This window comes from Zootoca vivipara, chromosome Z2 (genome assembly GCF_965207765.1).
Source record: "Zootoca vivipara chromosome Z2, rZooViv2.hap1.1, whole genome shotgun sequence".
NCBI lineage: Eukaryota > Metazoa > Chordata > Lepidosauria > Squamata > Lacertidae > Zootoca > Zootoca vivipara.
The window spans coordinates 45,701,329-45,728,303 of record NC_142585.1 but is presented as its reverse complement, the minus strand read 5'-3'; the positions used below and the strand labels follow the sequence as shown (position 1 = coordinate 45,728,303).

General features: G+C 48.0%; 2 protein-coding genes and 1 long non-coding RNA gene across 5 annotated transcripts; 2 read left to right on the top strand and 1 right to left on the bottom strand.

Annotated features, from left to right (window-relative positions):
• Positions 1–100: 100 nt before the first annotated feature.
• Positions 101–14,247, top strand: CCDC183 (coiled-coil domain containing 183). The gene is made up of 14 exons (XM_060270434.2): positions 101–285; positions 5,373–5,494; positions 6,185–6,262; positions 6,378–6,545; positions 9,163–9,267; positions 9,574–9,696; positions 10,450–10,581; positions 10,671–10,725; positions 10,846–10,946; positions 12,096–12,256; positions 12,352–12,517; positions 13,255–13,383; positions 13,736–13,829; positions 14,034–14,247. Exons 1-14 carry the CDS (start codon positions 216–218, stop codon positions 14,165–14,167), a joined length of 1,638 nt encoding a protein of 545 aa, XP_060126417.1. The 5' UTR covers positions 101–215; the 3' UTR covers positions 14,168–14,247.
• LOC148686660 (uncharacterized) lies at positions 13,806–14,653 on the bottom strand. Its single transcript, XR_015948729.1, has 3 exons — positions 14,530–14,653; positions 14,027–14,154; positions 13,806–13,943 (listed from the first exon to the last, which is right to left on the bottom strand). It is a non-coding gene; the product is annotated as an uncharacterized LOC148686660 (long non-coding RNA).
• A 94-nt stretch (positions 14,654–14,747) lies between these two features.
• RABL6 (RAB, member RAS oncogene family like 6) lies at positions 14,748–26,342 on the top strand. 3 transcript variants are annotated; one of them, XM_060270430.2, is made up of 15 exons: positions 14,749–15,007; positions 19,842–19,976; positions 20,083–20,130; positions 20,294–20,346; positions 20,436–20,527; positions 20,622–20,762; positions 21,271–21,376; positions 21,556–21,659; positions 22,127–22,350; positions 22,462–22,594; positions 22,798–22,956; positions 23,222–23,453; positions 23,567–23,726; positions 24,572–24,633; positions 24,897–26,342. In XM_060270430.2, the coding sequence occupies exons 1-15, from the start codon at positions 14,878–14,880 to the stop codon at positions 25,074–25,076; spliced, it is 1,959 nt and encodes a 652-aa protein (XP_060126413.1). In that variant the 5' UTR covers positions 14,749–14,877; the 3' UTR covers positions 25,077–26,342. The 3 variants fall into 3 exon arrangements, with proteins under 3 accessions (XP_088521155.1, XP_060126413.1, XP_034969604.1); XM_088665029.1 differs by lacking the exons at positions 21,271–21,376; positions 21,556–21,659 and having other exon boundaries at positions 14,748–15,007; XM_035113713.3 differs by lacking the exons at positions 14,749–15,007; positions 20,294–20,346 and having other exon boundaries at positions 19,894–19,976.
• The last annotated feature ends 633 nt before the right edge of the window (positions 26,343–26,975 follow it).

Here is a 26,975-nt window from a genome sequence, read left to right as displayed (position 1 = left end):
TGCCCCAAGAGCCACGTTTTAGTCATTCTGTGGGTCATTCGGCTAGATGACTCTGGCGCCCTGTCAATCATTCTGGGATTCAGTAGGCTTCTGCTAGAATGAACCGGGGGGGGGGCCTGTGAGGTCACAACCACCTCTGTGACATCACACAGGAGCTCGTGGGCGTTGCTCTGCTGCCCCGCCCACCCTCCCGGGGATTCCCCCACTTGATCACCATGCGCTTTGCCAGGAAGAGGGACGTCAAGGAGCAGATTGAGGGCCTCCAGACCATCATCCACCTGCAAGGTGGGCCGGATCGTAGGGAGAAATCTAGCAGAAAGAATTAAGGAAGGAAGGAAAGAAAGAATTAAGGAAATAAGAAAGGAAGGAAGGATGAAGGAAGGAAGGGAAAAAGGGAGGTTTTAGGAAGGAGGGAAGGAAGGAATTAAGGAAGGAAAGAAAGAAAGAATTAAGGAAGGAAGGATGGATGGATGGGTGGATTTAGGAAGGAGGGAAGCAAGGAATTAAGGTAGGAAAGAAGTAAAGAAGGAAGGAAGGAAGGAAGGAAGGAAGGAAGGAGGAAAGGAAGGAAGGAAGGAAGGAAGGAAGAATTAAGGAGGAAAGGAAGAAAATAAGGAAGGAAATAAGAAAGAATTAATGAGTTGAGGAAGGAATTTAGGAAGGAAAGAAGGAAGGAGAGAAGGGAGGTTTTAGGAAGGAGGGAAGGAAGGAATTAAGGAAGGAAAGAAGAAAGAATTAAGGAGTTAAATGAAGGAAGGAGGAAAGAATCAAGGAGAAAAGGGAGGGAGGGAGGGAGGGAGGAGGGAGGAAAGATTTAGGAAGGAGGGAAGGAAGGAATTAAGGAAAGAAAGAAGGAAAGAAAGAATGAAGGAATTCATAGAATCATAGACTCATAGAGTTGGAAGAGACCACAGGGCCATCCAGTCCAACCCCCTGCCAAGCAGGAAACACCATCAAAGCATTCTTGACATATGGCTGTCAACCCTCTGCTTAAAGACCTCCAAAGAAGGAGACTCCACCACACTCCTTGGTAGCAATTTCCACTGCCGAACAGCTCTTACTGTCAGGAAGTTCTTCCTAACGTTTAGGTGGAATCTTCTTTCTTGAAGTTTGAATCCATTGCTCCGTGTCCGCTTCTCTGGAGCAGCAGAAAACAATCTTTCCTCCCCCTCTATATGACATCCTTTCATATATTTGAACATGGCTATCATATCACCCCTTAACCTTCTCTTCTCCAGGCTAAACATACCCAGCTCCCTAAGCCGTTCCTCATAAGGCATCGTTTCCAGGCCTTTGACCATTTTGGTTGCCCTCTTCTGGACACGTTCCAGCTTGTCAGTATCCTTCTTGAACTGTGGTGCCCAGAACTGGACACAGTACTCCAGGTGAGGTCTGACCAGAGCAGAATACAGTGGTACTATTACTTCCCTGGATCTAGACACTATACTCCTATTGATGCAGCCCAGAATTGCATTGGCTTTTTTAGCTGCTGCATCACACTGCTGACTCATGTCAAGTTTGTGGTCTACCAAGACTCCTAGATCCTTTTCACATGTACTGCTCTCAAGCCAGGTGGCACCCATCCTCTATTTGTGCCTTTCGGTTTTTTTGCCCAAGTGTAGTACCTTACATTTCTCCTTGTTAAAATTCATCTTGTTTGCTTTGGCCCAGTTGTCTAATCTGTTGAGGTCATTTTGAAGTGTGATCCTGTCCTCTGGGGTATTAGCCACCGCTCCCAATTTGGTGTCGTCTGCAAACTTGATCAGGATGCCCTCAAGCCCATCATCCAAGTCATTGATAAAGATGTTGAATAAGACTGGGCCCAAGACAGAACCCTGTGGCACCCCACTAGTCACTACTCTCCAGGATGAGGAGGAGCCATTGATGAGCACCCTTTGGGTTCGGTCAGTAAGCCAGTTACAAATCCACTGAATGGTAGCATTGTCTAGCCCACATTTTACCAGCTTCTTTACAAGAATATCATGGGGCACCTTGTCAAAGGCCTTGCTGAAATCGAGATAGGCTACATCCACAGCGTTCCCTTCATCTACCAGGCTTGTAATTCTGTCAAAAAATGAGATCAGATTAGTCTGACATGACTTATTTTTCAGAAACCTATGCTGACTTTTAGTGATCACAGAGTTTCTTTCTATGTGCTCACAGACTGTTTGCTTAATGATTTGCTCTAGAATCTTTCCTGGTATTGATGTCAGGCTGACTGGGCAGTAATTGTTTGGGTCCTCTCTTTTCCCCCTTTTGAAAATAGGGACAACATTTACCCTCCTCCAGTCTGCTGGAACTTTGCCTGTTCTCCAGGAATTTTCAAAGATTATTGCCAGTGGTTCTGAAATCACCTCTGCCAGTTCTTTTAATACTCTTGGATGTAGTTCATCTGGCCCTGGAGACTTGAATACATCTAAACTAGCCAAGTATTCTTGTACTACCTCCTTACTTATTCTGGTCTGTGTTTCCCCTGCTGAATCATCTGCTCCATATTCTTCAGGTCAAGCATTGTTTTCTTTTTTTGGAGAAGACTGAGGCAAAGAAGGCATTGAGGAGTTCTGCCCTTTCTCTGTCCCGTTTGCATTTCACCATCTTCTCCTCTAAGTGACCCCACTGTTTCCTTGTTCTTCCTTTTGCTACGGACATACCCATAAAAGCCCTTTATGTTGCTTTTAACCTCTCTGGCGAGCCTGAGTTCATTCTGTGCTTTAGCTTTTCTGACTTTGTCTCTACACGTGCTGGCTATATGTTTGAATTCCTCTCTGGTGATTTCCCCCCTTTTCCATTTTTTGTACATATCCCTTTTAAATCTTAACTCAGTTAAAAGTTCTTTAGATAGCCACCCTGGCTTCTTTAGGCACCTTCCATGTTTCCGTCTCATTGGTATTGCCTGAAGTTGTGCTTTTAAAATCTCACTTTTAACAAACTCCCAACCATCATTCCCTTTTAGTATTTCTGTCCATGGGATCTCACCCAGCGTTTCCCTAAGTTTTCTGAAGTCGGCTTTCTTAAAGTCTAGGATTTGAGTCTTAGTATGCTTGGTTGCTCCTTTCCGCTGAACAATAAACTCCAGAAGAGCATGATCACTCCCACCTAATGATCCTGCTACTTCTACCCCACTAACCAGGTCATCACTATTGGTTAGGACCAGATCTAAAATGGCTGATCCTCTTGTTGCTTCTTAAGGAAGGAAGGAAGGATTAAGAAGGAATGAAGGAAGGAAGGATTAAGGAGGAAAGTAAGGAATTAAGGAAGGAAGGAAGGCATGATGAAGGAAGGAAAGAAGGGAGGTTTTAGGAAGGAGGGAAGGGAAGAATTAAGGAAGGAAAGAAGGAAGGAAAGAATTAAGGAATTAAGGAAGGAAGAAGGAAGGAGGAAAGAATTAAGGAGGAAAGTAAGCAATTAAGGAAGGAAGGAGGGAATTAAGGAAAGAAGGATGAGAGAATGAAAGAAGGGAGGGAGAAATGTAGCAGGCCAGGAGGCTGGATCACAGGGAGAAATGGAGAAAGAGGGGACAATGATATTGTAATGTAATAATGTAATAATAATGTAATAGGTTCCTGCCAACCTAGCAGTTCGAAAGCACGTCAAAATGCAAGTAGATAAATAGGAACCGCTACAGCGGGAAGGTAAACGGCGTTTCCATGTGCTGCTCTGGTTTGCCAGAAGCGGCTTTGTCATGCTGGCCACATGACCTGGAAGCTATACGCCGGCTCCTTCGGCCAATAATGCGAGATGAGCGCGCAACCCCAGAGTCGGTCACGACTGGACCTAATGGTCAGGGGTCCCTTTACCTTTAATGTAATAATTTAATCATAATAATTGGAGAAAGAGGGGACAATGACATCATCATTTAATAATTTTATAATATAATATTATAATATAATTTAATCGTAATTATTAGCGAAAGATGGGACTTTGAGGATGATAATTTGTTGTTGTTTAGTCGTTTAGTCGTGTCCGACTCTTCGGGACCCCATGGACCATAGCACGCCAGGCACTCCTGTCTTGCACTGCCTCCCGCAATTTGGTCAAACTCATGTTTGTAGCTTCGATAACACTGTCCAACCATCTCGTCCTCTGTCGTCCCCTTCTCCTAGTGCCCTCAATCTTTCCCAACATCAGGCTCTTTTCCAGGGAGTCTTCTCTTCTCATGAGGTGGCCAAAGTCTTGGAGCCTCAGCTTCAGGATCTGTCCTTCCAGTGAGCACTCAGGGCTGATTTCCTTCAGAATGGATAGGTTTGATCTTCTTGTACCGTAGTCCATGGGACTCTCAAGAGTCTCCTCCAGCACCATAATTCAAAAGCATCAATTCTTCGGCGATCAGCCTTCTTTATGGTCCAGCTCTCACTTCCATACATCACTACAGGGAAAACCATAGCTTTAACTATACGGACCTTTGTAGGCAAGGTGATGTCTCTGCTTTTTAAGATGCTGTCTAGGTTTGTCATTGCTTTTCTCCCAAGAAGCAGGTGTCTTTTAATTTCGTGACTGCTGTCACCATCTGCAGTGATCAAGGAGCCCAAGAAAGTAAAATCTCTCACTGCCTCCATTTCTTCCCCTTCTATTTGCCAGGAGGTGATGGGACCAGTGGCCATAATCTTGGTTTTTTTGATGTTGAGCTTCAGACCATATTTTGCGCTCTCCTCTTTCACCCTCATTAAAAGGTTCTTTAATTCCTCCTCACTTTCTGCCATCAAGGTTGTGTCATCTGCATATCTGAGGTTGTTGATATTTCTTCCGGCAATCTTAATTCCGGCTTGGGATTCATCTAGTCCAGCCTTTCGCATGATGAATTCTGCATATAAGTTAAATAAGCAGGGAGACAATATACAACCTTGTCGTACTCCTTTCCCAATTTTGAACCAATCAGTTGTTCCATATCCAGTTCTAACTGTAGCTTCTTGTCCCACATAGAGATTTCTCAGGAGACAGATGAGGTGATCAGGCACTCCCATTTCTTTAAGAACTTGCCATAGTTTGCTGTGGTCGACACAGTCAAAGGCTTTTGCATAGTCAATGAAGCAGAAGTAGACATTTTTCTGGAACTCTCTAGCTTTCTCCATAATCCAGCGCATGTTTGCTATTTGGTCTCTGGTTCCTCTGCCCCTTCGAAATCCAGCTTGCACTTCTGGGAGTTCTTGGTCCACATACTGCCTAAGCCTGCCTTGTAGAATTTTAAGCATAACCTTGCTAGCGTGTGAAATGAGCGCAATTGTGCGGTATTTGGAGCATTCTTTGGCACTGCCCTTCTTTGGAATTGGGATGTAGACTGATCTTCTCCAATCCTCTGGCCATAATAATAATACTAATAATAACTATGACTACTATGAATGTCTTGATCACACACCCCTGACCCCCCCTCCCAGAGCAGGGAAGGAAGCTCTTCGCTCAAGGGGCGGAGGAGAATGTCGGCAAGAACAAATACCTCCTGGGCTACCTCCGGGGAGATGTCCGTCAAGGGGCCCACGAGCTGGACCTGTCCATCAAGGTATGGGGGGACAAGGGGGTGGACTGGATGGCCCCTGGGGACCCCCTTCCCTCTCCCCCTTCTCTTCTAGGATTTCATCTCTGCTTGCTTGGTTCGGGGTCAGCCCAGATGATCATGGGGTATCCTACCCCAAAAGGGAATCCTCATAACATGGGAATTCCTTCGCTGTCCATCATTCCTGGATTTGGGAGCTTGGATTCCCAGATCGGAAGGCTTTGAAGTAGAGGATTGATGGGAGGAGGGAAGGAAGGAATTAAGGAAGGAGGGAAGGAAGGGGTGGGTGAGAGATAGAGAGAGAGAGAGAAGGAAGGAAGGAAGGATAGATTTAGGAAGAAGGAAAGGAAGGAAAGAAGGAAGGAAGGAAAGAAATAAAGAATTGAGGAATTAAGGAAGGACAGAAAGAAAGAAGGATTCAGGAAAGAGAAAAAGGAAATAAAGAATTAAGGGAGGGATTAAGGAAGGAAGAAGGAAGGAAGGAAGGAAGGAAGGAAGGAAGGAAGGAAGGAAGGAAAGAAAGAGGAAAGGAAGGAATTCAGGAAGGGAGGAAGGGATGTTGACCCATCTCTGGAACATCTCCGAAGACCTTCCAGAGACAGCTCCACGAAAAGGTAGATGAGCCAACCGGGATTGTGGGAAAAGGGACCCCGAGTCATCTATCCTGACCCGCCGGCCTTGTCCTTCTCCCCGCAGTATGACCACGCCACCATCACCCGTGCCTGCCGTGACCGCAAGAGGGAGAAGGTGGCTCTGGCCGAATACACGGTGGAGGTGAGGAGGCTGTCGCGATCGGTAATCGTAGGGGGGGGATTGACGACCGATCGATCAGCTCGCTGATTGATTGATTGGCCTGCTGATTGACAACATGTCCCCCCCCCCCGGACAGCAAGCTCGAGCTACGCTGAGCAGCTACGTCTTCAGCCGCATGAACACCCACAACGCCCTGCTCTACGAGGTCAAGCGGCGGGGCACGCACCTTGAGGAGCTACAGGTCATCTTGCGGGGACTCATCGCCCTCGAGACGCCTGGGCCCGAGGCTCAGGCCCAGCTGAGGGTGAGAGGGAGCGTGGCGCTCTGTAGAGATCCCAGATTCAAGAAATAAGACTGTTTGTATTGATTAAAGAATAATAATAAGTTATTAATATTTAATCATTTATTTCATGTTATAATTAGGTTATTAAATAATATTATATCACAATCTTAAATACTGTAATAATTTAGCAATCCCAGATTCAATAAAAAATACTATTCTTATTGATTAAATAACAATAGTATTATTAATATTTAATAATTCATTTAATTTTATAATATAACTAGCTGACCCGGCCACGCGTTGCTGTGGTTCTTTCCTGTGACCCCCCCCCGTCCTGATCCACGACGTATCCTGCCCCTCCTCCCTCCACGCTGGCTCATCCCTGTGTTTCGGTAGGATACCCTTCCCTCTGTTGTCCGTGGGGAGTGTTGGCCCCTCCCCCATGTATCTCCATACCTTGGCCCCCACCCTTGGAGAAGGAACTGTTAGGTTCTGGGTTCTATTTCCCAGCATGCACTTTTGTCTGAGCCCTCTGTTGTCCCTGGGGAGTGTTGGCCCCTACCCCCGGTATCTTCCTACATTGGCCCCCACCCTTGGAGAAGGAAATGTCAGTTTCTGGGTTCCATTTCCCAGGATTTACTTTTGTCTGAGCCCTCTGTTGTCCCCTCCCCCCTGTATCTCCATACATTGGACCCTGGGCACATATCGTGAACATTTCTATATATTTAGATTAAGGATTGGGGGTGGTGATGCGCCCTGGGACCCAGAGAACTACTTTAAAAATCCCGACCGGGGGGGGGGGGTCAAATAGCGAAGCCCCACAGCCCCGTAGCAACGGACAGGCCCAGACAGAAGGAGGGGGGGTCTTATGGGCCACTTGGCGTGGGCCTCCGAATCCAAAGAGGGCCTCAGTCAGCATACTGTATTCACAATCAGTAAAATGGAAAAAAGTAACAAAAGGGTTAAAAACAGGGCCACATTATCTACCTGGCCCGGGCCTCTGTCTGGCCCTGCAAAGGACCTGGCAACAGAAGGCGCATTCTGAAACACCCAAGTTGTTCAGTTCCAGGAAGTGGCAAGGGGAAGGTAGGGGATTGTAAATCGAGGGGGTTGGAATTGGGCACTGCAAATATATGAGGACTTAAACTGGGGAGAGAAAGTGCATGGTTGTTGTTTTTTTTAAAAAGACGCAGAGGGTTGCATTCAGTCGTAGTATATGTGAAATGGAGGGTAATAGCCCCCCTTCAGATCCCCCTGGGCCTCAGAGTTTCCCTGAGTCGAGGCGAGATACTGTGGAGAGGGCAGGTTTCATCCCTGTGTCTCCCCCCACCCTGTTCTGACCCATTACGTATCCCTGCCTTCTATTCATTGGACCTTGTTGCTGGAAAAGGCCTGTTTTCAGTTGAAACAAAATAAAAATATTCCTTCCAGCAGCACCTTAAAGACCAACTAAGGTGCTACTGGAAGGAATTTTTTTATTTCGTTTCGACTACCTCAGACCAACACGGCTACCTGCCTGTTTTCAGTTGGTTTGGTCTTCAACACCTCTGCTGGATGGATGGATGGATGTGAGTGGTGGATCTCGTGGTGGAGGCGGGGTTTGTGGGTTGCTGTGCGTTAGTCTGTCAAATGTAGGGTAATAGGCCCCCTTCAGATCCCCCTGAGCCTCAGAGTCCCCCTGTTTTATAGGATCTCGTGGCGGAGGCGGGGTTTGTGGGTGTGGCGCGTTGTTGTGGCTAATCCATGTGACTGCCCCCACGTGTCCCGATCCATGATCTATTCTGTTTGTCGTCCCCCCCCCTCTCCATGACCGGCGTATCTCATGACGTTTTGAAGGATGGTACTTATTTTTGTCTTGTGGTTATTTAGTGGGGGATTTGGGGGTGGTAGTGGTGCTAAATTGTAAAGTAAAAACCCCTTGCCGTGCCCCCAAGTGCGTTGCTGTGGGTTATTCCCCCCCCCGGGCCTAGTGGAGGCCTGGCAGGGGCTACATAAAACAAAGGCCATGTTGCGACCTGCGATCCGGGCGCTCGCCCTCTTCCCCCCTGGGCCTAGTGGGGGCCTAGCAGTCTGGCAGGGGCCTAGGGGTCTGATAATTTCCGTCTTGGTGGTTTCAGTTGCTTGGTTGATGATGTCATTTGGTTTGTGGGTGTGGCTTAGATTTCACAGGAAGGGAGGGGTGGAGGAGGGTATAACGCCACTTGAGGGCGCTGTTTTACTTGGTGGGAAACCAGGTTTCTACCTGCCCAGATGCGAAATTTGAGGGTTTTTTGTCCCCAACAACGCTCAGGGAATGGCCTGGATCGCTGTGTCAAAATTTCAGGACGATCGGTCAAGTGGTTATGGAGAAAAGTGCGGCTGACACTTTCAAGATTTTTACATTTTTATATATATAGATGATATTAAATAATAATTTAATAATATTAATAGTATTTAGTAATAATAATATTATTAAATACTACTACTGTACTACTACTACTACTACTACTATTATTATTATTATTATTATTAATTTTGAGTGATTGGCCAAACCCTCCACCTGGATTTTAAATCCCCCCAAAATGCCGCCAGCCCTGCCTTGCTGCAGCGGGGAGTTTTCCCAGGTTAACGGCTCTGCCCCCCCCCCCCCCGGTTGCAGGAGATCCGCCGGCTGGAGAACAGCGTGGAGAAGACCCGGGTGCTAATTGCGACGGCCGAGAATGCCCACATGCTGTACCGGAAGATGTTGGACGTGCTGAAAGACGTGAGGGCTTCTGCCTGCCCCCCGCCCCCCCACCGAAATCGGACTGTGTATTGCTTAATAATAAAAATAATTTGGGAAATAAATAAATAATAAAAAGGGTAGTTTCTCGATGGGACTATATTGCTTCATTATTATTATTATTATTATTATTATTATTATTATTATTTTCCACGTTATAATTATTAATGAAGCACTATACAGTCCCATTGAGAAACTGGGTAGTTTCTTGATGGGACTGTATATTGCTTCATCATCATCATTATTGTTATTACTATTAATTTCCATATTATTATTATTTCTTCCCAGGAATTGTCTCACCTCCCTCTCATCCTGGACGACCTGCAGAAGCGGGTGGAAGTCTATCAGGTGGAGCTGCAAGGCGTCCGCCTCATGACCCTTGACACAACAGAAGCCATGGAGGCGGCTCAGGTGAGAGGCTGCAAATTATTATTATTATTATTATTATTATTATTATTATTATTATTTCTACCCTGCCCATCAAGCTGGGTGTCCCCCAGCCACTCTGGGTGGCTTAAAATTTTCCCATTATTATTATTATTATTATCATTTTTATTTGTTTTCCAATACAGCCAATTAACATATTATTATTATTAATCATTTTTATTAGTTTTCCAATAAAAACAGCCAATTAACTTATTATTATTATTATTAAATCATTATTATTTTTCCAATACATACAGCCAATTAACATATTATTATTATTAAATATTATTGAATACAATATTAGATATTTCTTTACTCTTTACTATTTATTATTTGTATTATGAGAGTTAAGCAACGGATTAAAGAATGATCATGAGTCAATCATGTCAGCAAATGAGTATCATCATCATTATTATTATTAAAATCATTTTTATTCATTTTCCAATACAGCCAATTCACATATGATTACTAATAATAATAATAATAATAATAATAATAATTTTTATTGGTTTTCCAATAAAAACAGCCAATTAACATATTATTATTATTATTATTATTATTATTATTATTATTATTATTATTAAATATTATCGAAGGCTTAATATTAGATATTCCTTTACTATTTAATATTTATTATTTGTATTATGAGAGTTAAGCAACGGATTAAAGAATAATCATGAGTCACTCATGTCAGCAAATGAGTGTCATCATTATCATCATCATCATCATTATTTCCAGGCCGACATGCTCAACACCGAGACGGAGCTGGTGGCCGAGAAGAAGTTCCGCGACAACTCCCTCAACATCCAGAAGAAGCAGATCGAGAGGATCCGCAGCAAGGACGCCTCTGAGAGGCACCGCCGGACGCTGGTGAGCAGCTGGGAACCCTGGTGCAGCGCCTACCCCTTCCCCCTGCCCCACTGTTCTAACCACTGCATGTCGCCCCCTCTCTCCGCCAGCAAGGACGCCGCGACATGGACTTCCCCAGCCTGATGGGCCGCGAGGGGATGAGAGGTAAGCCAGGGCCCCCTTCCCGTGCCTGGGAGTCGTAGCGTGCGGCACCAGGGAGTTGTAGTGCGCGGTACCCGGGAGTCATAGCGTATGGCCCCCGGTCACCTCTCTCTCTCCTCCCAGGGGCCAGGCTGGAGGCCTCCAAGGCCATGATCGAGTACCAGGGCCTGGTGACAGCCGAAGTGGACAAGATCAAGGCCGCCGTCCAGTGCTCCCACCTCTGGGTATTGTAGTTCCTGACGCCCGGGCGGGAAAGCTTGGGGGGCGGAATCCATCGCCAAAAGGCAGCTTTGAATGTTGAACAGACCGTTGTAGTTTCATATTGGGTTGGAAGCTCCCCAAATGGGGATATTATTATTATATATATATAATAATCCCCATTTGGGGAGCTTCCCCAATCATTATCATTATCATTATTATTATGTCTAATGACTGGTTGTGAATTTCAGAAAGAAAGAAATCGGATCAATATCAACAATTGGCTGTAAATTGAAGAAAGAAATCTCCTCAATACCAATAATTGGTTAATAATAATAATAATAATAATATATTTGTGCCCTGCCCATCTGGCTTCCAACAAAGGTTTAAAAATACATTTAAATGTCACACATTCAAAACTTTGGTTGTAAATCCAAGACAGAAAGAAATCTCATCAATACCAATCATTGGTTGTAAATCTCAGCAATATTTATAATTGGTAGTATATCGCTTAGAAATCTCATCAATACAAAGAAAAATCTCATCAATACAAATTATTGGCTGTATATCTAAGAAAAACCAAATACCAATAAGTCCTTGTAAATTCAATACTCATCAATACCAATAAGTGCTTGTAAATTAAATAGTCTCATCAATACCAATAATTGCTTGCAAATCTGAGAAACAATGTTTGGTTGTAAATCTAAGAAAGACAGACATTTCATCAATACCAATAATTGGTTGTATATCTGAGAAAAATCAAAACACCAATACCGGTAAGTCCTTGTAAATTCAATACTCATCAATACCAATAAGTGCTTGTAAATTCAATAGTCTAATCAATACTAATAATGCTTTCAAATCAAATAAGCATTGATTGGTTGTAAATCTAAGGGTGGGGGAAAAGAAATCTCATCTATACCAAGAATTGGTTGTGAATTTAACAAATACTTTTTAATCAATTAATCAATTTAATCAAATAATCAAATAATTGATTAATAAATCAATACATATTAGATTTGCCATCTAATCAAGAAATCCCAACAAGTCCTAATGATGGGTTGCCTGTCTAATAAATAGAAAAAAACCTCTACTAATTGGTTGCAAAACGAGTAAAAACTTTGGTGCTGTAGATCAATAATCAATAATTATAGCACCAATTTCTTTCCCCGCAGGATATCGCCGGGCGCTTCCTGGCGCAGAAGAAGTCTGAGGAGGACCTCCAGCAGCAGATTGCCGAGTGTGAAAGACGCCGGCGGGAACTTAAATCCCACCTGAAGGCGCTGGAGCTGGAGCGGGCGGAGCTAAAGTTCCACCCGGCACCTGGCGCCCTCAGGTAACAGTTCGAATTTGAAACGCTTTGACGGGATCCTGGGGCAGGCAGTTCCAAACATCCAAAAAAAACCCCGGGCGCCCTGCTTTCCCATGCAGCTCCCAGAAGCTGACCGAGGAGCTGGGCGCAGCGCTAGAGGAAGAGAGTCGCCGCCTGGCGGAGGCCCAGCACCACGTTTCCCAGAACCAGGAGTTGCTGCTACTTTTCGAGAACGGGGTCAACAACCTCGCCATTCGCCTGTGTGGTGTCCACGTGGCCGGGCAGGTAGGGAACTACAGTTCCCAAAGTCAGCTTGGGTCTTGGGAATTGTGGTTTACGGGCAGCCTCTCCCACTCAATTCTGTTTGACCGGGAACCGTAGTTCACCGGGTTCCACACCATACTATAGTTCCCATGGGCAAGGCCTTTGAAATGCCATCCTGTGTGGTTTGCACAGGGTACAAAGCTGATCCCTTGTGGCAGGAAATTCTGGAAACTGTAGCGCTCTTTGCACCCTGGCAAACTTTAGTTCCCGAATTTCCAAAAAGGCAGTTACATTTCATGCTGCAGGGAGTTTATTGATTCACCCCAAAGCCCTCCATTTCCCCATCTTGGCTCTCCAAACGTTCCCCTCCCTCTGATGCAACAGGGAGTTCCCAAGCTGAACCCCAAAGATCTGCTTTGAAATTGTTCTCCGTTCCAAAAATGCAGCTATATTTCATGCTGCGAGGAGTTCAATCAATCAATCAATCTACCCTGAATCTCAAAAAATCCAGCTATATTTCATGCCGCGGGAAGTTCAATCAATCAATCAATCAATCAATCCACCATGATTTTCCAAAAATGCAGCTATATTTCATTCCATGGGGAATTAAATCAATCAACCCCAAATTTTCAGAAATGCAGCTATATTTCATGCCGCGGGGAGTTAAATCAATCAATCCACCCCGGATCTCAAAAAATGCAGCTATATTTCATGCTGCGAGGAGTTTATCAATTAACCCCCCTTTCTCTCCCCTCCAGGATGAATTCCGTGGCGAGGCCTGGGACATCTTCCAGAAGCTCCAATTCTGCGAGGGGCGGCTGCTTCACCTCCTCAAGGTGGCGGCCCAGCCGCTGCACTTTGACTTCAGCCAGGAGGAGTCCAACGAGGTGCGCGGGAACTGTAGCGCCAGCTTCAGCAAGGCGCCTGGCGGAGGTTTCTCACCACAACGGCGTTCTGATGTGACCGGGGGGGAGGGGGAGGAGCACACCAGGCATGGAAATGTAGCGTCTCCATAATAAGATTTTTCCCGTTCCCCCAAGCAACGCCGGGAACCGTAGCGCCAGGTGTCAAGTCGGTTGAGATTCATCCGGGAATATCGACATTGGGAATTGGAATTGGGAATCTGGCGCTGAGAGGCTTGATGAGCGTTTGACACAGGGCAGAACCATCCCAGATAGATTAATTAATTAATTACAATAACAACTAATAATTAACTAATAATTAAGTTGCCCTCCACAGACCTTTGTCCAGGTGAGGAACGTCTTGGAAGAGAGCACCCGGGAGGAGCCGCAGAACCTGAGAATCACTTTCGAGGACGACGAAGACGTCCGAGGTACTACCGGGCACTGCGGCGCTACGACTCCCAACCAGCTGGGTCCGGATCGGATGGGGGAGACGGGCTTCCCCAGAGTCTTAGCAGGGAGGGTTGCCAAGCTGTCATCCATCTCTGGAAGGGGAGAAATGGGGGAAATGGTGGGATTGTAGAGTGGGACACCGGGCGGCCATCCATCTCAACCCCGTTGCTCTCACCCAACAGAGGCCTTCAATTTTGCCGACATCGACCACAGCTACCTCCCTGGGCGCGAGGAGATAAAGAAGCAGGGCCTGAAGCTGATCGACGACAAGACCAAGGTGGTCAAGAAGAAGCAGAGGGGGGCCTCCAAAAAGTGAAAGAATGCAAAATATTATTAATAATTAGAATAATTCCTTTGCTGTGTAAAGCCAAAATAAAGAATTAGGTGTTTGGAAAAGGTTGGGTGTGAAGATTGTCCCTCCTGGGGCGCCATAGACCACAATCAAAGGCCGCCACACACAACATGGCCGCCACGTCCCTGAAGACACTTTTGCCTCCCCAGCCGCTTGTCGTAGACACCCTCCCTCCGCCCTCCTCCAGCTCCTGCCTCTTTATTATTTATTCTTTCTATATATATAAATTTATCGGTATAAATTTATCGGTATAAATTTGTATTATATGCATAAATTTATCGGTATAAATTTATATTATATTTATATGCATATATTATTTATCTCACAGCATATTAAGCCCACGCGAGCCGCGCTTCCTTCCACCGTTGCCTAGCGACCAGGCCTCCGCTGGACAATATTGTCCCTCTCCAGCCACCGTCGCTACCAACGCCCTGCAATTGTCCCTCCGCGTTTCCCGTCGCGAGCGAGCGCCCTCATTAGCTGAAATCTGCCGCGGGGGGGGGGGAACTATGTCCCTCAACGGCCGCCGTCCGCCGCCGGAAGTCGTCCCGCTTAGCGAAGAAGGAGGAGGAGGAGGAGGGCAAAGATGGCGTCGTCGTCGTTGTGAGGGGCTGCCTTGCCGCTCGTCCGCTCCTCTGCTGGGCCGGCCTGGGCGCCGGCTCCTCCCAGGCGGGATGTTCTCGGCGCTCAAGAAGCTGGTGGGCTCGGAGCAAGGCCCCGTTCGGGAGAAGCCCATCCCGGCGGGCTTGCAGTCCATGAACCAGGCGCTGCAGAGGCGCTTCGCCAAGGGCGTCCAGTATAACAGTGAGTCGGGATGGCGATTAATATTCATGAGATGAACTGCTGGCTATTAACTCCGCTCCGCTTCATATTAATATTCATGACTTCTATTAATATTCATGAGATGAACGGTTTATATTTATATTTATATTAATATTCATGAGACGGACGATTCCCATTAAGAGCTCCTTAAGCTCTTATTTTCCCGTTCTGAGAAACCTAGCTCCTCAAGCTATTTTGCATGGCATGAGGCAGGAGCTCCCCGCTCTGGGAAACCTAGCTCATAAGCAATACTATTAATCACCAGGACAAATTATGGCAGCGATCACAATTCTTTCTTCCTCTTCCATTTTTGATATAATGTTTAATATTGTTAATGATGACCAAACTGTTTGTTAGCATTCGTTGGTTCAAATTGTATTTATGGCTTTCGTCCTCCGGGCTCTGAAATGGCAAAATATCAAGAGTATTATTATTGCACCTCCATGTACACACACACACACACACACACACACACGTGTAATAATAATAATTTATTATTTATACCCCGCCCATCTGGCCGGGTTCCCCCAGCCACCCTGGGCGGCTTCCAACAAAAATACAGAAATCAAACATCAAAAGCTTCCCTAAGCAGGGCTGCCTTGAGATGACTTCTAAAGGTCTGGTAATTGTTGTTCTCTTTGACCTCTAGTGGGAGGGCATTGCACAGGGTGGGTGCCACTACCGAGAAGGCCCTCTGCCTGGTTCCCTGTAACTTGGTTTCTTGTAGCGAGGGAACCGCCAGAAGGCCCTCGGCGCTTGACCTCAGTGTCCGGGCAGAACGATGGGGGTGGAGACGCTCCTTCAGGTATGCTGGACCGAGGCCGTTTACGGCAGTGTTTCTCAACCAGTGTGCCTCCAGATGTTTTGGGACTACAACTCCCATCATCCCTAGCTAGCAAGACCAGTGGTCAGGAATGATGGGAGTTGTAGTCCCAAAACATCTGGAGGCACACTGGTTGAGAAACACTGGTTTAGGGCTTTAAAGGTCAGCACCAACACTTTGAATTGTGCTCGGAAACGTACAGGGAGCCAATGTAGGTCTTTCAGGACCGGTGTTATGTGGTCTCGGCGGCCGCTCCCAGTCACCAGTCTAGCTGCTGCATTCTGGGTTAGTTGTAGTTTCCGGGTCACCTTCAAAGGTAGCCCCACGAAGAGCGCATTGCAGTAGTCCAAGCGAGAGATAACTAGAGCATGCACCACTCTGGCGAGACACTCCGCGGGCAGGTAGGGGCTCAGCCTGCGTATCAGATAGAGCTGATAAACAGCTGCTCTGGACACAGAATTGACCTGCGCCTCCATGGACAGCTGTGAGTCCAAAATGACTCCCAGGCTGCACACCTGGTCCTTCAGGGGCACAGTTACCCCATTCAGGACCAGGGAGTCCTCCACATCCGCCCGCCTCTTGTCCCCCACAAACAGTACCTCTGTCTTGTCAGGATTCAATCTCAATCTGTTAGCCGCCATCCATCCTCCAACCACCTCCAGACACTCACACAGGACCTTCACCGCCTTCACTGGTTCTGATTTGAAAGAAAGGTAGAGCTAGGTATCATCCGCATACTGATGAAAACCCAGCCCAAACCCCCTGATGATCTCTCCCAGCGGCTGCATATAGATGTTAAAAAGCATGGGGGAGAGGACAGAACCCTGAGGCACCCCACAAGTGAGAACCCAGGGGTCTGAACACTCATCCCGCACCACCACTTTCTGAACACGGCCCAGGAGGAAGGAGCGGAACCACTGTATAACAGTGCCCCTAGCTCCCAAGCCCTCTACACGGTCCAGAAGGATGTTATGGTCGATGGTGCCAAAAGCCGCTGAGAGATCCAGCAGAACTAGGAAACAGCTCTCACCTTTGTCCCTAGCCCACCAGAGATCTTCGACCAGCTGCATCTAAAGGCGGTTTTTTAAGAAGTGCTTTAATAACCGCCTCTTTCAGCGGCTCTGGGAAGGCTCCTTCGCAGAGAGAAGCATTCACCAACCTGCGAAGCCCATCGCCCAGCCCTTCCCAGCTAGCTTTTATAAGCCAATAAGTCAGGATGGGCAAGGGTCAAGGAGACAGGTGGTTGGTTTCACTCGTCCAAGCAGCCTGTGCACATCCTCGGAGGTAACAGATTGGAATTGATCCCACACAACTTGACTGGACAGGACTCTAGCACTCCCCCGCCCCGGCCCTGTTCCCACGGTGGAGTCTACCTCTTCCTGAATCTGAGCGGTTTATCTGTAAAAAACTTTGCAAAATCATTGCAGGAGATCATGTGGCCCGTACTGGGCCCGGATGGAGCAGGTGGTTCCGCTAAATTGTGAACCACCTGAAAGAGTCTCCTGCTGCTGTTTTCTGCAGATGCGATAGAAACTTGTCATCTCTGATAAGGAGGGTGAAACGGACTATAGAGATGAGGTGGAGCGGCTGACAGAGTGGTGCAGAGTTAATAACTTGCTCATAAATACAAAGAAAACAAAGGAGCTTATGGTGGACTTTAGGAGACAGAAGAACGAGGTCCAGCCACTTTTGATTGACGGAATTTGTGTGGAGAGGGTAACAACGTTTATATTTCTAGGCATTGAGTTACAGGAGGATCTGTCCTGGAGTGTTAATACAAGGGGGCTTGTGAAGAAGGCGCAGCAGAGACTGTATTTTTTGAGAATTTTAAGGAAAAACCATCTTCCACAAAAGCTGCTGCTTGCCTTCTATCACTGTGCCATACAGAGCGTGCTCACGTATGGTTTATGTGTGTGGTACAGAAGCTGTACTTCTCAGGATAGAGCAGGGCTGTGTAGAATTATTAAAACAGCAGAGAGCATTATTGGCTGCTCACTCTTCACCTTAGAACAAATCTACACCACCAGGTGCCATAGAAAAGCACTAGACATATCAAGAGATCCAACGCACCCTGGTCACCATTTCTTTCAGCTCCTGCCATCGGGACAGAGATATAGAACTATGCAGGCAAGAACGAGCCGTCTCAGGAACAGTTTCTTCTCTAGAGCGATTTTGGCCTTAAATGGAAAGCCTGGACTTTGAAGTCATTTTATTTGTTATTTGTATTATATTTACTGTTTTTAATTAGGTTTTGTAAATTTGGATTATGCGGAATGCTTTATCTGAGTGGATGTTGTTTGTTGTTTAGTCGTTTAGTCATGTCCGACTCTTCGTGACCCCATGGACCATAGCACGCCAGGCACTCCTGTCTTGCACTGCCTCCCGCAGTTTGGTCAAACTCATGTTCGTAGCTTCGAGAACACTGTCCAACCATCTCGTCCTCTGTCGTCCTCTTCTCCTAATGCCCTCCATCTTTCCCAACATCAGGGTCTTTTCCAGGGAGTCTGCTCTTCTCATGAGGTGGCCAAAGTATTGGAGCCTCAGCTTCACAATCTGTCCTTCCAGTGAGCACCCAGGGTTGATTTCCTTCAGAATGGAGAGGTTTGATCTTCTTGCAGTCCATGAGTGGATGTAGCAACCAAGTAATTTTGTTGTTCCCACAAGGGGACAATGACAATAAAGATATCTTAAAAGAAGGTCCTCTTCGCCGTCGCCATTGCCACTTGGTAGGCTCGACATTGAGCTCTAACCTGTGTCCGGTCTGATTCAGAATGAGTTTTTCGCCACCGGCGCTCTAGCCATCTCAACGACTGTTTCATCGCCCTCAGCTCTGGGGAAAACCACGGGGCAGTCCGGGCTCCATGCAATTGGAGAGGGCGCTTCGGAGCCAGGCAGTCAATAGCCCTGGTTAACTCCGCATTCCAGTGGGCCACCAGGGAATCAGCTGAAAGGCCATCAACATGGGATAAAACATATCCTACCACTCTCTGGAAGCCAATTGGATCCATTAAGTAGCGTGGGCGGACCATCCGAATCGGTCCCACCTCCCTGCAGAGGGGAAGGGTTGCGGAGAAGTCCAGTTGCAGTTGCACCAGAAAGTGATCTGACCATGGCACTTCTTTTGTTTCGCTTTTACTTAATGTCATATCACCAACATATAACGTGTGTGCTATATACCGTATTTTTTGCTCTTTAAGACACACCTAGTTTTTAGAGGAGGAAAACAAGAAAAAGTATTCTATTGAGCCTTCAGTGCCTCAGAAGGAAGGAAGGAAGGATTAAGGAGGAATGTAAGGAAGGAAGGAAGAATTGAGGAATGGAAGAAAAGAAGGGAGGGAGGGGTGAGAGAGAGGGGGGAAGAGAGGGAAGGATGGAGGGACAGGGATTGAAGAGAGAGAGAGAGAAGGAAGGAAGGAAAGAAAGAGAATTAAGGAGGAATGTAAGGAAGGAAGGAAGGGGTGGGTGAGAGAGAGGGGGGGAGGACGAATGGAAGGGGTGAGAGAGGGAGAGGGAGAGAAAGGAAGAGAGAGAGAAGGATGGAAGGAAGGATGGAAGCTGGCGGGAAGGGCAGAAGGGGCTCCCGTCGGTCCCTCCTCCTGGCTCCCTGCTCCTCTGCCAACGGCGGCTCCTCTGCCTGCTCTTGCAAGCAGGAAGGACTATTTCTCTTCTTATTCTGTTTCTTATTTTCTATTTTTTATTACTCTCTTTATTTTCTCTTTATTTTTTTCTTTTCTCTTCTTCTCTTTCTTATTTTCTGTTTCTCTTCTTACTCTCTCTCTTATTTTCTTCTCTTATTTTCTATTTTCTATTTCCATTTCTTCTTATTCTTTCTTATATTCTATTTCTCTTCTTATTCTATTTCTGTTTCTTCATTTTCTCTTTCTATTTCTTCGTCTTCAATTTCTTTTCTCTTTCTTTGATTTTTTCTTTTCTATTTCTATTTCTTCTTCCTCTCTTTTTAATATTTCTTTCTCATTCCAAATTTTTACCCAGTGAAGATCGTCATTCGGGGCGACCGCAACACAGGGAAGACCGCCCTGTGGCACCGCTTGCAGGGCAAGGCCTTCCTCGATGCCTACGTCCCCACCCCGGAAATCCAGGTTACCAGCATCCACTGGAACTACAAGAGTGAGTTCCCCTCTCTCAGAAGCCTAGCTCCTCAAGCTATTTTTCCCCCGTGTCTCGGGTTCGAATCCTGATCCCTGACCCCCTCTGGTTCCCCCCCTTTCCCTAGCCACCGATGATGTCGTGAAAGTCGAGGTCTGGGACGTCGTTGACAAAGGTGAGCCCCCTTTGTCCTGGGTCTGGGGTCATCCATCCCAACCCGCCAGGGCTCTCTGCTCTGAGAAGCCGAGCTCCTCCTGCCATTTCATATTGCACTGCATGAGGCGGGACCTCCCCGCTCCGAGAAGCCTAGCTCCTCAAGCTTTTTTTTGGCGTCGCAGGCAAGTGCAAGAGGCGAGGCGACGGGCTCAAGTTGGAGAACGAGTCCCAGGAGGTAAGCTGGGTCTACTTTTCCCCATACCGAGAGCCTCTCCCCGCTCTGAGAAAGCTAGTCTGCCTCTCTTTCTCTCTCTCGAACCCAAGGCTGAAGCGGCGATGGCCCTCGATGCCGAGTTCCTGGACGTCTACAAAAACTGCAACGGAGTGGTCCTGATGTTTGACATAACCAAGCAGTGGTGAGGTGACCCACCCCACCCTAGGGGGCGGGCGGTGTATGCCCTACCCGAAGGTGCTGACCCCACCTCCTCACCCTTGCCCCCCCCCCCGCAGGACCTTCGACTACGTTCTCCGTGAGCTGCCCAAGGTGCCCAACCACGTCCCCGTCTGTGTGCTGGGCAACCACCGAGACATGGGTGAGCACCGGGTCATCCTGCCCGACGATGTCCGGGACCTGATCCGCAAGGTCGACAGGTATGGGGGGCGCCGAGAAAGCTAGCTCCTCAAGCTGTTTTGTCTTGCATTGCAGGAGCTCCCCGCTCTGAGAAGCCTAGCTACTCAAGCTATTTTTTTTATTGCATTGCATTGCATCAGGCAGGACCTCCACACTTTGAGAAACCTAGCTCCTCAAGCTATTTTTTATTGCATTGCAGGAGGCGGGAGCTCCCCGCTCTGAGAAGCCTAGCTCCACAAGCTATTTTTATTGCATTGCATCAGGCAGGAGCTCCCCACTCTGAGAAACCCAGCTCCTCAAGCCATTTGTAATGGGATTTCCTCTGAAGGCAGCCCTGTTTAGGGAAGCTTTTCGTGTTTGATGGACCATTGTATTTTAATATTGTGTTAGAAGCCGTCCAGAGAGGCTGTTGTAACCAAGCCAGATGGGTGGGGTATAGATAATATATTATTATTATTATTATTATTATTATTATTATTATTATTATTATTATTTCACTATCCCCTCCTCTCCTGGCACCCCACGCAGGCCGCCCGGCGCCTCCTACGTCCGCTACGCTGAGGCCTCCATGAAGAACAGCTTCGGCCTCAAGTACCTGCACAAGTTCTTCAACATCCCCTTCTTACAGCTGCAGGTAAACAGTGTGGGGTCAGTTTGGATGACCCATTATCATCTTTTCACCACCAATCTTTGGACGATTGCCCCACTTCTTGGGAGATGCTAGTGCCGGGGGGTGGGGAACGCCCCAACCCATTGCCTCCGTCTCTCTTTTTCTCTTTTTTTCCACCCCCTCCCTCTCTCCCCCCCAAAAAGAGAGAGACACTTCTCCGGCAGCTGGAGACCAACCAGTTGGATATCGATGCCACCCTGGAGGAGCTGTCCGTGCAGCAGGAGACGGAGGACCAGAACTACGAGATGTACGTCCGGCCTGCCCCCTCCCTTGGGTCACCCCCCCTCAGAGCCTCATGCAATGCAATATAAAGTAGCTTGAGGAGCTACCCTTCTCAGAGCGGGGAGCTCCTGTCTTGTGCAATGCAATAAAGAAAGGCCCCGAACTCCGCCCCTTTCTCTGTTTTTACTTAATTTTAATTAAATTTATATTCCTTTTTCTTTCTCAATAAAGATGTGTATGTTTATTTCAATCCTGCCATCAAGTCTATGATCTTCCTTTCCTTCTACAAATATACTCTAGCTATTTTTTTATTGCATAGCATCAGGCAGTAGCTCCCTGCTCTGAGAAACCTACGGGAGCTCCTCAAACTATTTTTATTTCATTGCATGAGGCAGGAGCTGCCCACTCTGAGAAGTCTAGCTCCTCGAGCTATTTTTTTCATTGCATTGCAAGTTCTCTTCCAACATTTTCTTTCCTTCTTTCTCTGCACAGCTTCCTGGAAGCCATGGCAGCGCGCGTCCGGGGAACTTCTCCTCCGGCCCCTGACGGGCAGAGTCCCCCGCCGCCTGGTGACAACGCTTCGGGGGGCTCCACTCCAGGAACCCCACAGCCTGCCGAGCCCCCCCTCCCGCCCGAGGCCCCGCCCCCCACCCGCCGCAGCTTCATCTCGCGCATCTTTGGGGCCACGACAGAAGGCCCCCCTCCTCTCACGCCTGGTGAGCCTCTTTTCAGGGAGCTCCCTGCTCTGAGAAACCTAGCTCCTCAAGCTATTTACATATTACTCCCTGGTTCTGACCCCCGCATCCTCTCCCCCCCCCCCGGCGCAGACCCCTCCGTCCCGCCGGCCCCGACAGTGGAGGACTTTGCCCCGGACGACAGCCTGGAGGGCAGCTTTCTGGAAGACCCTGGGCCGTCACGACACAAGGGGGCACCCTCGGCCGGACCCCCGGAAAGCAACAGGTGAGGGTACCGCCCCTTCCAAAGGGGTGGAGGGGGGGCATCCAAACCTCAGGCTCCCCGCTCTGAGAAACCTAGCTCCTCAAACTATTTCTTATGGCACTGTATGAGGCAGGTGCTCCCTGCTCTCAGAAGCCTAGCTCCTCAAGCTATTTTTCTTTGCATCTTTTCCCCACACCCTTGACCCCTTCTGCTCCTTCCTGCAGCCGCCACGACGCTCCCAGGAGCCCGGGACTGGTATCCGGTACCGCACCCCCCGGCAAGGACGGGGCACTCTCGAGTGAGGAGGACGAGGAGGGCCGGCCGACGGCCTTCGCCATCCTGGGGGATGAAGACATCGCCCCAGAGCTAGAGGGGGAAAAGTGGTATGAATGAATGAATTAATAAAAATAAAAATAATTTATTTTTTGTACCCTGCTGATCTGGCTGCGTTTCCCCTGCTACTATTAGAAGGATAATATATTATATTGTTTATTACTTTATTACTATAATTACTATACTATACTATTATTAGGATAATATATCATATAAAAATATATATTTTATTATTGTATAATCAGGATATTGTATATTATATTATGAGGATGATCTATCATGCTACTGTAATACTGGCCCCCCTTACCTCCCCAGCCCTCCCTCCCCATCTTTAAGGTCACCACCCCAACTGGAACCGACCCCAGACGCCCTTTCCGGCCTCCCCACGGCCCCCCGGCCCCCGGCCCAAGCGCCGCCCCCCGGGGCGAAGGGCGAGGAGTCAGAGAGCGACCCCGAGGGCCCAGTGGCTGCACAGATGCTCTCCTTTGTCCTGGACGACCCTGACTTTGAGAGTGACGCGTCGGCCGGCGTCGTCAAGGCGAGGGGTGTAAGTCAGGGGCAGGGGAATTTAAAAAATAGCTTGAGGAGCTAGGTTTCTCAGGGCGGGGAGCTCCTGCCCAACCCCTGGGGCCACCGCTTCCTGTCTCCTCCTTCCTCCAGGACAAGTTCCCTGACCTCTCGGACCTCTCAGATGCCTCGGACCCCGGAGGGCACCCCCCGCCGCCCCCCACCCTCTCCTCCTTCCGGCCGAAGAAGGACGAGGCGGATCTCTTTGGGTTGGGCCTGGACAAGCCGAGGCGGAAAGAAAGCAGCGAAGAAGGTGAGCGGCACATAATGATGATGATGATAATACTAATAATAATAGTAATAGTAGTAGTAATATTCTGGGTGGCGCTGTGGGTTAAACCTCAGAGTCTAGGGCTTGCCGATCAGAAGGTCGGCGGTTCGAATCCCAGTGGGGTGAGCTCCCGTTGCTCGGTTCAAGTTCCTGCCCACCATGGCAGTTCAAAAGCACATCAAAGTGCAAGTAGATAAATAGGGACCGCTCCGGTGGGAAGGTAAACGGCATTTCCGTGCGCTGCTCTAGTTCGCCAGAAGCAGCTTAGTCATGCTGGCCACATGACCCGGAAGCTGTCTGTGGACAAATGTTGGCTCCCTCGGCCTAGAGATGAGCGCCGCAACCCCAGAGTCGGACACAACTGGACCTGATGGTCAGGGGCCCCTTTACCTTTAACATATATACACAAATAATATATAAAAATATAATAAAAATTATATTATTAAAACAATAAAAATAAAAATAGTATAATAAAATAAAAATAGTATTATATAAAAATATTTTGTATTTTTATTCAATGCTATGGTACACAAACATTACAGTTCCACAGGGCTCTTCATCAGTTGATTTGACTATGCTACGGTGCCACAAGCTGGAGTCCCCCCAAATAGGGGGAGTCTTATACATGGGGGCATCAGAAAAATGTGGTTGTTTTAATTAAAAGAAAGAAAGAAATTAAATTATTAAAAAAATAAAAATTCTTACTGTGAATGGTGCTGACGTGAGAAGGGCCGGTATATAAACTGAGTAAATAAAATAAAATAAAAAGAGTATCAAATAAAAGTTAGGAAAAAAATGAAACAAAACGAATCTTCTTCTTTCTATAGATCAGGACAAGCCACCTTCCAAGGAGAAGAAGAAAAAGAAGAAGAAGCGGAGCGGCAAGGAGGTAGCGCCCCCCCCCTGCAATGCAATGCAATTAAAAAATAGCTTGAGGAGCTAGGCTCCTGCCTCCTGCAAAGCAATATGAAATACAGTGGTACCTCTACTTACAAATTTAATGAGTTATTCGTAAGTAGAGGTACCACTGTAGCTTGAGGAGCTAGCCTCAGAGTGGGGAACTGTAGTGCGAGTGTGAGGAACTACATTTCTCAGCCGGGCGCCTCCCCAAAAAACATTCTCTCTTTGTCTCTCTCCCGCCCCACCCCCAAGGACGAGAAGTCGGCGAGGAAGAAGAGCCGCCCCAAAAAGGGCAAGGAGGAAGAGGACGGCGCACGGCGGACGAAGGCCAAGGGCAAGGGCGACAATGCCATCGACGAATTGGAGGCCTTCCTGGGGGGCGGCGGGGGGGCAGGCACGGCACGGGGGGGTGGGGACTATGAGGAACTTTAGCTCCGCCCCCTCCCAACAGGGGGCCCCTGGGAACTCCTTCCACCTAGAAGGCCTGCCCCCAACCTTTGACGGACGACTCAAGGAGCTGTAGCTCCACCCCCTCGACGGGAGGGTCCACCCCCCCTTTGACGGACGCTATTTTGTACAAGGGGACCCTCCGGAAAAACCAGACTTCCTGCAGCCCCCCCCCCCCCGGTCACTGATCCGGGGTCTGGAGACGCATGTTTGGCCCCCTCCCCTGGTTTGCCCCGCTTTTTTTGGCATTGCTGTGACCGCCCCCCCCCAATGAATCTTCTGGCGCATTCCGTTGCCTTGTGCTGCTTTGGGGGGCGGAGCTGGGGAAAAGGAAGTCCTGCCCCCTCCCCGCCTGCCTTGAGGCCGCTCCAATTCCGGGCATGTGAAACTGACCGTCGACTCAGGTATCTCTCCCCCACTTCCGGCCTGCTTGATCCTGCGAAAAAGGGGGCCATGGGGGAAGGGGCTGGCGGTTCCCCTCTTGACTTCTTCCTCTTCCCTTCTTCCTCCTCTTCTTTTCCTTCCCCCTTTCCTCCTTTTTGCCCAGCATTCTCTTCCTCTTCCCCCTCTCTGATCCCCATTTCTCTTTCCCTTCTGTCCTTTTTTTCTTCCTCTCCTCTGGTCCCTTCCTTCCTTCCTTCCTTCCTTCCTTCCTTCCTTCCTTCCTTCCTTCCTTCCTTCCTTCCCCTTCCCTTCCCCCTTCTTGCACTTCCGCTCCCTTTCCTCTTGCTTCTCCCTCCCCATTTTAAACATCCTTCTCCCCCTTTATCTCATCTGCTTCTTTCTCTTCCTTTCCATTCTTCCTCTTTTCTTCCCCTTTCTTCTCCCCTTCTCCCTCTTTCCTCTTCATCTCTTCTGCTATTTCCTCTTCCTCTTTTTCCTCCCTCAATTTCCCTCATTTCCTCTTTCTCCTCCCCTTCTTCCTCTTCATCTCATCTGCTATTTCTTCTTCCTTTTCCCTCTTTTCTCTCCCATTTCCTCTTTCTCCTCCCCTTCTTCATCTCATGTGCTATTTCTTCTTCCTTTCCCCCTTTCCTCTCCCAATTTCCCTCATTTCCTCTCCCTTTTCCTCTTCATCTCACCTGCTATTTCCTCTTCCTTTCCCCCCTTCTTTCCTCTCCAAATTTCCTTAATTTCCTCTTTCTCCTCCCCTCCTTCCTGTCCCTCCCCATTCCTCTTCCTGTTCCCCACTTTCTTTTACGCCCCGCTCCTCTGCACCCATCAACTTATAAACATCCTGTTTGCACAAGGCCACCTGCCTCCGTGTCATCTTTGGTGCCTGTTTTGGGAAAGGGAACTGTAGCGTGCTGTGCGTGGTGCCTGGTTTCAGGACTGCGAAGACTTGGCCCCTTGCTTTGTGGCAAGGAAAGGACCTACCTTGGACAACGGCCACACCAGGCGCCTTCATAATTTCCGACAACGCAAGTCCTATGGCAACTGTAGTATGCTCAGGGTTGCCTTGGGAACTGGAGTATGCCCAGGGGCACCGATAACTAGGTGCCACCATAGACCCGTAGGAAAGAGAGATTGGCTGTTAAGGGGAAGAGGTCGCCTCCTGGCTATACCTAGCAACCACAGTTCCCACGACCCATCTTGCCGTTTTAGGCAGTGCTCTGGGAACTTTAGTTTGCTCTGGGCGCCACTCATTCCTGGCAGCTAAAACTCCCAGAGTTCCGTGGGCGAGAAGGATGGACCGTTACAGTTTTCTAGGAACTGTAGCTCTAGGAGAAGGGGGCATTTTGGCGGTCGAAAACTACAGTTCCCAGAAACCACAAAGAATTCCCAGAGCCAAGATTTCCAAAGTAGAGAATTGTAGTTCTCTGAGGCGCCTCATGAAAAGTCTGGTACCTTGAGGGTACTACAGTTCCCAGTGCAGTTTTGGTC